The sequence below is a fragment of the Cervus canadensis genome, chromosome 3 (genome assembly GCF_019320065.1).
Source record: "Cervus canadensis isolate Bull #8, Minnesota chromosome 3, ASM1932006v1, whole genome shotgun sequence".
NCBI lineage: Eukaryota > Metazoa > Chordata > Mammalia > Artiodactyla > Cervidae > Cervus > Cervus canadensis.
Genome location: NC_057388.1, coordinates 61,918,570 through 61,929,938, shown reverse-complemented (window position 1 = coordinate 61,929,938; position 11,369 = coordinate 61,918,570). Strand labels below are relative to the sequence as shown.

Genomic DNA, 11,369 nt, shown 5'->3' with positions numbered 1-11,369 from the left:
ACTACATTGTACCTACTGTGTCAGAATCCATTCTTTAACCAGCTTCCCAGCTGACTCACATGCACATTTTCTGCAAAGCCTTGGTCTCCTGGGCCCTAGCTGAAATGCAGGGTCCAGGACCCATAGTGACTGCAAATTCTAGCTTCATGGAGGCGCTCACTCTCCAAGGGTTTTCGGGTTCCTCTGCGCATGCGGGTCATGGCTTCTCTGCTGGGTGAGTTTTCTTTCCTAAGGAGGCCCCTGGCATCTGTCCTTCCTGCACTTTGCCAGCTGCTTCCTGCCCTGCAGTGCCCTCTGGTGGCCATCGCGAGCCATGGCAACCGCATCGCCCCTTCTCTGCTGCCTGAACCCCAAGACCCAACTGAGGTTGGAAGGAAGAAGACTTTCCTGTTGCTGCCCTCTGCCACAAGGCTCAGGGACCCCCAGAACACAATGGAAGCAGTTGGGAAAACCCTGGGCTTTAGCAGCAGGCCAGCAAATGGGTGAAGGGTCCTGGCTCAGCTCTTCTCCCTGTCACTGGCCTTTCCTCCTGGAAGCTGTTCAGAGCTGGAACATGGGCTGGAGGAGACAGAACGAGTCTGTGTAGGGAGGACACGCAGGCTGGACTGGTTCAGGGAGCCCTGCGTGGTGACTTCAGGACGGGAAGCAGCTGCCAGCTGCTGGAGGGACTTACAGGCTTTTACCTGTTGAGACCTGGTCCTGTGTCTAGAGGCTTGACTGCATTTGCTCAGGGGGCCTGCTGTGTGGGGCATGGACTACGGTGGACAGTGGGCGCTGTGAGGGGCTCCTGCCCCAGTTCAGAGAGCGTTAAGGGCTTCACACGTGAGCCAGGCTTGGGTGGTGGAAGGCCAACACTCTCCCACATGCCAGAGAGAACATGTCAGCCCAGGGTCAGGAGCTGGTTGGGCTGCGAGCTGGCCAGTTGTGTGGACAGGGAGTGTCTTGAGAGACATGTGGCCTCATGAAGGTGCTTCTAGAGACATGACTCAGGTCTTCCCAAAGCTCCAATTCTTGGTCATGTGGAGGGGCAGCTGGACTCCCTGCCTTGCCTGGCCTGCTTCAACTGACCATTCTCTGAGGCTCTATCATGATACTGATGACAAAGCCCCAGATTCCTGAGAATGGGTGACTCCGAGGTCTCCCAACCGAAGAACTGTTGCCACTGTGCTGACGAACTTGATGACCCGCCTTCATTACCTGCCCGCCTGCCTGCCTTCTTTTCTTCCCTCGTTCCTGTTAGGGTTTCCTGGGATCCTCTCGCAGGTAAACTGTTTACTCTCAAATCCATGTTTCAAATCTGCGTCGGAGAGTGGGTGACCCAAATCAAGACAGCGTTTGGCTGAGCCACTTTATTTTCCTGACTTATGGTGCAGGATGAAAGGGAAAAGGGTGTGGGGGATGGATACCTGGGCTGGGGGCAGGGAGAACTCGCCTTTCACCTGTGACCTGGGGACATAGTAATAAGATGGAAGGGATGGTGTTCAGGCTGACTCTGCAGTGGGGGGCTCCAGACTTACTAGACTTTGGGACCCTGACTTCCCGGTCTGGGCAGGCCCCGTCTGCCAGACTGGACTCAGGCCCCAGGATCCTTGCGGGCGACCACAAAATAGAGGCCCTCGTTGATGCAGTAGGCCTCTGAGTAGTTAATAGGGCTGTACTGGCTCTTTAGCACCTGGCAGCCGGCCTCCTGCAAGGCCTTCTCCACTGTCTCCTTCTCCAGTGGGAGGCCAAAGAACTTACTGTGTCCCACCATGTAGTTCTGTAAGTGCAGGGCCACCGAGGTGACCAGGTGCCCGCCTGGCTTCAGTAGGCCGACCAGGCTCCGGATGGCTGCCTGGTAGGCGTCCACGTCACGGCAGGCGCACTCCAGGGCCAGCAGGGTCAGCACGCAGTCCACTGCGGGCACCTGGGCCGACCCCAGAGGACGGGGCTGGTTCACATCGCATGTCAGTAACCGCGTGACTGTCCTTTGGAGCCGGGCCTCCTTCTCCTGCCACTTGCTCCTGTGAGGGAGGGTCAATGAGGTGACAATGACAATTAGGACAACATCCCCCACCCCCCAGGGTGGCCTTTCTAAGGGCCTATGAAGAAGATCATATTTCCCTCATTATATAGATGAGGAAACTGAGGCACACAGAGGTTGAGTGATTTGTTCAAGGCCACACAGCTGATAGGTGACAGTGCATTTGACATCTGATTCCTCCTTCTTCCTCTTTCTCCTTTTTTCTGTCTTTCTTGTGAATAACTCAATTTTAGCATATTGCATTATTAAGTTGTAAAAGACATATAACAAAAATTTGCCATTTCAGTCACTTTGTAGAATCCAGGGGCCTTAATTGCATTCATAATGTGTGCAACTGTCACTATTTTCTGCTTCCAAAACTTGTTATCACCCATGCTGAAACTTTGCATCCGTTATGCAATATATCCCCATTCCTCCTCCCTGTAGCCCCTGACCCTGTAAATATCCTTCTTTAAGCCAGCTCTTTCCCACAGCTGGGCCTTTGCCCTTGCCATCCCCTCTGCCTGACTCTCTTTCTCCAAATCGTCTCATCCTTTCTCCCTCACATCTCCCAGGAAGCAGCTCCAAGGGCTCTTTCTTAGAGGAGAGGCCTCCTCTTGCCATCTGCTGGGGACTGAATTGAATCCCCATCATATTCATATGCTGAAACCCTAACATGTATGTGGATATATTTGGTGATGGAGCCTTTGGCAGGTAAATAGAGGTAAATGAGATTATGAGGGTGGGGCCACTCATGATGGGATTTGTGCCTTTTACAAGAAGACAGACTAGAGAGCTAGCTGACTCTCCTGCTCCTTCTTTAGAGGACATGGCAAGACGGCATCTACAGGCCAGGAAGAGCACCCTCACCAAGTTCAAGGCCTGATCCTGAGATCCCAGCCTCCAGAAAGTGAGAAAAGAGCATCTTTGTTCAAGCCGCTGATCTATGACATCTTGTATGATGGCTCAAGGTGAGTAAGACACCCTGCCACCTAACATAGCACCCGTACTTCTCTAGGCCCTGTCAGCTGGAGAGTCCTCTCTAGAACACTTGTTTTTCCCTGAATCCCTACCTCCATCTACTTTGGTGATGTTGTCCTCCCTACTAGAATGTGAGCTCCGTGGGGCAGAGACTTTATTCACTGTGCTAGTCTCAGTATCTGGAAGTGACCTGACTCTCAGAATGCTCTCTGTGAATGATGACAAGAATGTATGAAGCCCAGGCTGGGTTGATGCAGAGACCCTGTGCTCAGAGACCGTGAGGCCCTGTTCCACTTCAGGCTGCCCCTGTCTGTAACTGGGTCAGGCCCCCATGACCAGAGATGGGGCAGGAATTTAGTCTGGTCTTTGTCCTGCTCTAAGGTGGCCTCGAGGGCACTCTCCGCGTCTGGGCCTTGGTTTCCTGGACTCTGGTTGATGGATTCCCTCTCTGTGAACGGGACAGGGAAGTACCTGGAGGGGGTGAGTGCTATTGGTCTCTAGGGCTTGGTAGCAGTGCTGAGGAGATATATGTGGGCGATTCCAAGAAGCCCATGTCTTCCCATAACAAGTTCCCCTCCAACACTAGGTAAAGTGGAAGCTGAACCACTAGTTTTGAGAGGAAAGAGACCTGCGTGTGCTGGAGCAATCAGGGGAGCTTCCAGGAGGAGGTGGGACTGAAATAGGTCCCACAGGGTGGATGGGATGCAGAACATGGAGAGCAAATAAGGTTACCGAAGCTTAGAGCACAGGCAACTCTGCGGCTGGAGGTGAGACACGCTCAAAGGGAGGGAGGTGCTCTGGGCCAGAGACCCAGGTGGGTTAGGATCAACCTAGAGGGAGACAGCCAGTGATGCAGGGTGGCAGGCTTGGCCTCCGGCCTGTGGGGGTAGGGAGAAGGATGGTGGCTGTGGATACCTGTCTCCCTCGAGCTCACACACGTATTGCACGGCTGGGGACCAGTCATAGGCCCCCGGCTCCTTCTTCAGCCACTTGTCCGCCTCCCGGAGGTTAAGCTCCAAGTAGTCTGACACGATGATCTCCCGGAAGGCCTCGCAGGCTGAGAGCAGCTGGTAGATGGTGGGGCCTGTGCCGACGTCGATCAGGATGTCACCTCCCACGCCTCCTGCAGGAGGTAGCGTGTTCCAGGTGTGGGGGGCAGACACCTGGCTCCATGCCAGTTGTGGTAGATGGAGATGCCGGGCTGTGCCCTTTCCCCAGGGTGACTCTCAGGGGACCCGACCCTGCCTTGGGCAGTACTTGGACTGTGTGAGGGTTCTAGCCCTTACGCCTGGGGCTCAGGAGGGTGAGAGAGGAGGGTGGGGCACAGGCTAGCACACACTAGGTCCCCCTGCCGCCTCAAGGGTTGCTACTGGAGCCCTGTTAGGGCAAGTCGTGCCCTTCTGGGCAGCTTTCAGATTGGCTTCTTGGTACAAGCTGGTTTATTGGCAAGTCTTCTGACTCTGGGTTTAAAGCAATGGTGAGAGTGACCCCACAGGCCCCCCTCCCACTTCCTTGCTGCAAGGACAGAGCTTCTGATAAAGGATGAGAGCTGAGCCAGTGGGTGCAAAACTGGCTCAACCAATTACAGAAGGCAAGAGGATCTAGTGATGAGTTGGGGGAAGAGCAATATAAGTACATCACCCTTCTCTCCCTGCTTCCTCCCTCCATCCTTCTCCATTGAAACCAGTCCCTTTTCCAAGCATTAATCCCAGTCCTCCTCTAGAGTCTCCTAAAATTTCTCTGTGAGGCTTAAGCTTTCTTTTGTCTGTATTTCTGTGGACCTTGCTTGATATCCCTTTCTTGGCATTGATTACATAAGGCAAGATTTGTTGATTGACTGAGTAATTCCCTAGTTGTTCAGTTCACTCCCTGCCCAACTGCACAAGACAGCCCTGCATGAACTGATCTTGAGATTTTCTGCTGCCACTGATGTGCGGTCTGACATGGGCTGGCCACCCTGGTGTCTTCTACCTGAGCCTCCCCTTGTGTGCATGGAAGACTTGGGTGATAATCTCTGCCCGTCCCCCTAGCCTGACACCTCAGAGCAGAAATTTGTAAACTGAGCTCTGTGGTTTGGCTTTGGGTGTCCATGAACCCTCTTAATTTTGTGTAAAATGTTAGGAGTGTTTCTGTGTTGTGTGTATACCATGTCTTTCATCAGATATTCAAGGGGGCTCATGGTTCCAGGCCATAAAGCCACTTTTAGGTCACTGAAGGGGAGGCAAGCAATATGTTCATATCTCTTGTCTCCTATCCCTACCAGCATGAGTCGATGAGCCCCACAGTCCAGGAGTTACCTTCCTGTTTCCCAGGGCAAGAAACTGAGGTGGACTGTCAGAGATTCAGGCCTGGTTCCTGGGCTGCAAAGGCCAGTGCTTGGTTTCCACCGAGTGGCCACCCAGCGACGGTCCCCATGGATTCACAGCTGGGCTGCTTTTTCAGCGTCCGAGGTGAGCGGTGTCCCAGAGGATGGGTCCCCTGCCCCCAAAAGCCCTTCCTGCAAGGTGCAGCCCCGTGGTCTCCCTGGGATGGAGACCAGACACTCACCTGGAGAGAAAGTTTCGAAGAGATTATTCAGGAGGAATTTCAAGATTTCGTTTTCAGCTACAGTGCCTGAATCAAAGGCGTAGTAGGTCTTTAAGTAGTCCCTGGGGTTGAACTTTGTCTTGTAGTCCTCTCCTGTGTACACCTTGCCCTCCATTCTGGCTGCAAACCTTGCTGCATCTCCCACTGCTGCAGTTCCCCATTATATCTACCCTCTTTTCCCAGGCCCTTCCCATCGGGAGTGTCGTAATCTCATCAGAGAGACCCTCCCTCCCAGGGAGGAGCTGGGATTGCACATCATGGAGTTAGGCCACATGTTAGCTTTCTGGCTGGGGTTTATCTGTTTGGTAATTATCAAAACACAGAAATGCAACAGGATAGTCAACAAATGCTCCTGGGGTGGGGGGGTCTCAGTATTTCACTTCTGAGAAGTGATGTTTTGAATGTAGATGCTGCTGGCAGGGGTTAGATTTAGGGGAGAATGAAGCAGAGGGTCTGGGCCACAGAACAAAGAAAGAGACAGAGATGGGCAAAGAGTGATAAAGACAAAGGCACAGAGAGGCCAAGCATCTGGAACAGGTCAAGTATCCTTCTCTCTTTGGGTTTGCTGGGAAAATGAAACCCAGAAAGGAAAACCCTGTAGCATGGAAAACAAAATGCAGAAATGGTTAAAATTTCACTGACTGAGGTCAGTGAGTTTGCTCTTTAAAATTGTTTGTCCTGAACTTGGTTAAATATTTCCTCCTGTCTTCAATCCTGTTTACTCTATTTTCTTAATCAATCCTTTATTTTTCTGAGGATAAAAGTAAACTTAACCAGGGTCCCCCAAAAGGCTGAGAAGCCTCTGCCCAAATCATTTGAAAAGTGCTGGCATTCATAAACAGAACATGTAATTAAATTTTGTGGAATTTGCTTGCATGAACAATCACACACACAAACACACACAGAAACTCACACACACATAACTACTAGTAAAAGGTGCAAAAGATGAATGAGAGCAATGGGTTGTATCAAAAGGGTTGCCTGCCCTTCTGAGTAGGTTTCAGAATGCTTCTTGGTAGGAGCTGGTTTATTTCCAACATATCTTCTGGTTGTGGCAATATTCTGGTTGTGATACTATGTTTTGAAAGATGCTACCTTTATGTTATCATTGAAATGTACTCAAATCCCTCTGTATTATTTCCTAGGCTGCATGTGAATCTACAAAATAAAAAGTTATGTTAACAAAGAAACTGCTTCCAAAAGGAAAAAAAAAAAACAGAAAAAAAAAAAAGTGTTTGCAAATCTCTTCCAAAAATTCACCTAAGATCAGAGGTTTCAGGTAGCAAACTCTAATGTGTTTTGCAAATGGGCAAGTCTGGGGCCCTGGTCTGTAAAGTGTGCTGGGTGTGTCCCTCACCCTCTTAATCTGCCTTCTTTGTGACAAACTGTAGAGTAGATGTTGAGCCCTATTCACTCCTTGGAGATTAGGAAGCTGAAGGTGACGAGCCTTTTCCCAAGGGGGTCCTGGCAGCAAGTGACAGGGTCTAGGAGTAAATTCAAGGCCAGCATCCAAAGCCAAAATGAAGACTCACTCCAAATTTATTGTCTCCTCATCACACTATCGGAAAAGGCAGTGGTACCCCACTCCAGTGTTCTTGCCTGGAGAATCCCAGGGATGGGGGAGCCGGGTGGGCTGCCGTCTATGGGGTCGCACAGAGTCGGACACGACTGAAGTGACTTAGCAGCAGCAGCAGCATCACATTGTGCAGTCTAGCAGGGTCCCTTAGCTGTGCTGCTCAAACTAGCGTGCCCAGGAATCACCTGGGGATCCCTCTAAGTGCAGGTTGTGGTTCTTGAGATTCTACAGCTATAATAATCCCAGAATATACTGAGGCCACCGGGATGTGAACGGCACAGCCCTGGATCCTACTGCCCAGAATCAACATTTATGTTTCAGAATTTGGAGTTCCTGCAGAATAGAACCTCTAATTTTATTCACTGCAGTTACTAGAACCTGAACTCTGTGCCATTTCCATTCGGTGGGAACAGGTTTGATTGTGTAATAAATGATGATGGCACAGCTTCCTGTCCAGTTGGAAGAAAATAAAGTTACACTTCTCTCCAATTTGTTAGAAGAGAATTTTATACTCAAACTCAATTAACATAAAATCTAGGAGGATTAAAGGGATTGGTGACACTGAGTGTATCATGTTGTCCCTAGGGGTTCTTATGATCGATTTGCCTGCAGACACGTGAACCAGCAGGGGCTTTGCAGGACTGCCGTGTCACCGTGTGTGACCCCATGCCTGCTCAGTGGTCCTGGCACGGGGTCAGCATCACTTCTCCGCGTCTCTTTAAATGTGCTAGAAATGTCCATTTTCCGTGCTGCCTAATGCACAGTACACAGAAGTTCAAGTTAACTTGAGCTACCTGCTCCTCAAGTGATTGACAGGTAAGAGACTTACAGGTGTTCATCATTATAAATAACCTTGTAATCAGTAGTAAGCTTTTTCTGTATTTTAGAGTTTAGAGTCAGGCTTTGGGCTGGATTCCTAAATATTGGACTAATGGATCAATGTTTTAAAGCTTTTAGTACAAATAAATTAGGTAAACACTTGCCAAATTATGTTTCTAAGAAAAACAATGCTTTTTACTTTTTCTTTGTTTCATGACAAATATTTATTTTTTTCTTTAATAAAATGTGTTAAAATTTTTTTTCCTTTGGGTTTGTTTCTACCTAAGCTTTGAAAATCCTTCCCTGTTCAGAGTTCTGAGAGCCGTCTGATTGTGATAATTTCTGTGATTGTTTATTTAAAAAATATTTACCCATTATTTTGGTGTTTGGTGTGAGATGGGGTTCTGTGTGGCTGCTGACAATTCACTGGAGAAAAGTATGCTTACATATGCAAGTTCTGGACTATTTCTTCACCCCACAGCCTCATGTGGAAATAAAGATAACGGGATGCTGAGATAGTCACTTTCCTAATATGGAGAATAAGGTTGGTTCTTTTCTCATCTGGTTGACTCTTAAGCAATTCGTTTTCTTGACAGTTAGCTTGAAAATGTGCTCCTGTGTTAAAATTAAGGGAGAAGTCCCCTTGAACAGAAATTTCTCTGAGTTATTCCGGTCACTATATAGAAAGATGTTTAAGATGAGGCAGATATTCTTAAGAGGGTCCAAGACAACCCTGGCAAGAACAAAATGCTGTCAAATTGATGAAGGCAAACCTTAGGACAGTGGGTCTCCACTGGGGTGGAGGGTTGGGGTATACTTTCCTGCTCTGGGGTCATCTGTCCATATCTGGAGATGTTTGATTTGTCATAGTTGGAGATGAATTATCTGGCCTGAAATGTCAGTGTTGCTGACATGGAGACATGTTTTTTTAGAACATATCTGTACAAGATTTGATTTTGAGCAGATCACCCTAGCTCTGTGAAGAACCCTAGCTAGGCCAGAGTCAGATGTGAGTTGGGATGGAGAGGGTGGGCTGGTGGAGGTCAGAGGGTAAAAGTTCTGGAATGTTGCTGGAGCGGAGGAGGTTGGATCCATTCCACTGTGCAGCACCAGGCACTGGAGGCCCTGAGTTGGGGTACGCCTCATCTGTCCCTCCAGGACATCCACTGTAGCACAATGAATGAAAGAGTGGTCTCTCTTCACCTAAGCTGGGCAGACCCTGGATGCTGGCATCCCACTGCTGGGGTTCTGGGTACATAGATGTCCACAGTTCACTTTAGAAATGTTAATAGATGCTAAGCCGAGCATCTTCCACGTGTCTCTCACTATTCACTCTCCATCCTTCTTCATTCTCTTGTGAATGCCAGAAGACTAACTTATGTGGACTGTATGAGTGGCTCCCTTGCCCTCTGGAATTTGCTGGCTACTGAAGGGTGGTAGGAAAGGGAGGTCTGGGTGTTTGCTCTTCAGCTCCTTGTCTGTTGGCAGTTGAGGAAGCCCTGTCTGTACAGCTCTGCCTTAGGTCCAGGGTGGACAACGGCTCCTCCCTGTTATTCCCCCTGGAGCACTTGGATGCTTGCTTTTGTGTATTAATTTAGCTGGGCCCTGGGGCTCAGATCTGTAGTCAAACACTATTCTGCATGTTTCTGGGAGAGTGTTCTTGGATGAGATTAACTTTAAAGTTGGTGAACTTTGAGTAAAACAGATTGTGTTCCATAATGTGGGTGGGCTCCATCCAATCAGCTGAAGTCCTGAATAGAAGGACTGACCTCCTCTGAGCAAGAGGGAATTTTGCCAGCAGATGGTTCTCAGACTTGAACTGGCTATTGAATTGGCTCTTTCCGGTTCTCCAACCTGCTGGTTCATCTTGCAGTTTTTGGACTTGTCTGCCTCCATGATACTCCAGAATTGTGTGAGCCAACCCTTTAAATCTTTCTGTATGTATATTTGCATCCCTGGTGGCTCAGATGGTAACGAATCTGCCTGCAATGAGGAGACCTGGGTTCAGTCCCTCGGTTGGGAAGATCCCCTGCAGAAGGGAATGGCCACCCACTCCAGTATTCTTGCCTGGAGAATTCCATGGGCCGAGGAGCCTAGTGGGCTACAGTCCATGGGGTCGCAAAGAGCCAACACAGCTAACATACACACACACCCCACAGCCTGTTGGTTCTGCTTCTCTGGAGGGCCTGACTAACTAGACTAATTAGGTTATAAAACTGATTCTGAGAAAGATTAAACAATTGTCCCAATGCCTTTCAGCCAAGAGCGTAACCTTTGCCTTCCTGGACAAAGAACAGGAGCCCCAGGCCTAGATCTGGACAAGGTTCTGGCTGGAGTGTTCAGAGAGCCAATCCTGGGAGCAAAGCCTGTAAGTTCAAGGCTGACTGGGAGCCTCCCCTGCATGTTTGGTTCTGCCTGGATGACTTGCTCTGGGAAGGCAGATGGGTCAGACGGCTGGGCTGAGAAGGAGATGACCTGGGAAGATAGCCCAGGGCTGCGTTTAGGGTGGCCTGGAAGCCACAGTGAAGTGTGACTTCCAACAGGCTGTCTGGGGCCCAGGCTTGGGGCCATCTCTCATCCTGCAGGGCTAGGCTGTTCTCTGATTTCTGTCTCCCTAACCCTCCTGCTCCTCCAGGGCTAGGGGCCTCTTAACTTTCCCCGACCCTCCTCACCAGGACATTCCCCCCACTGTTCCCCAATCAAGTGTGCAGAGTGACGTTATGGCCATGAGGGCCCAGAGGCCACTGCCAATCACCGTGCCAGCAGGAGAGGATTATCTTATCTTTGGGAGGCAGGCAGATGCCGAAAAACACCTTACAGATGGCTCGATGGAGGCCGTTGGAGGCTGGGGGTCCTGCCAGCGAGGCTGTGACAGGACCGAGACCCTACCCAGCACCCCTGACCTCCGTGTAGGACTTTTCTAGAACCTGGTTACAGCCACACCCTAACCCCGCCACAGTACCCCTGTTTGGCACTGGTGATCGGGCAGGGCTGGGCTTGGCAAACTTGATGACCTTCCTTGCCTCACCCCAAAGTCTTAGGGAATAATGGAGAGTATTTGGGAACAGGCGCTGTACTCTCCCCACAGCATTTCCTGCTTTCTCGTCCAGCACTCCGCTCCAGGACCCCCTCTTGCATAATATCTGCTTGAAGAGAGGGGCAGGGCCCCACCAGCCCCCCACTTCAACCCCCATTCCCTGAAGCCCCAGAGAAGACCAAGTTTCCACCTCAGCTAGCCACCTGCATCCCGGTTGGTGGAGAGATGTTCAAAAGGCTGCAGAGAAGGGTGAAGGACGGCTCTCTCTGCTCACTGGCCAAAGGTCTTGTGATGAAACTCCAGGTTAGATTTGAACCTCTCAGCCATGGACAAGAGGTCGCAGTCAAAGCCATAGTAGGGAGGGTAAG

The 11,369-nt window shown here is 50.1% G+C and overlaps 1 protein-coding gene across 1 annotated transcript; it reads right to left on the bottom strand.

The window, feature by feature from the left end:
- Positions 1–1,334: 1,334 nt before the first annotated feature.
- On the bottom strand, positions 1,335–5,717 carry INMT (indolethylamine N-methyltransferase). The gene is made up of 3 exons (XM_043463270.1): positions 5,531–5,717; positions 3,899–4,106; positions 1,335–2,003 (listed from the first exon to the last, which is right to left on the bottom strand). The coding sequence occupies exons 1-3, from the start codon at positions 5,682–5,684 to the stop codon at positions 1,574–1,576; spliced, it is 792 nt and encodes a 263-aa protein (XP_043319205.1). The 5' UTR covers positions 5,685–5,717; the 3' UTR covers positions 1,335–1,573.
- Between the last annotated feature and the right edge of the window lie 5,652 nt (positions 5,718–11,369).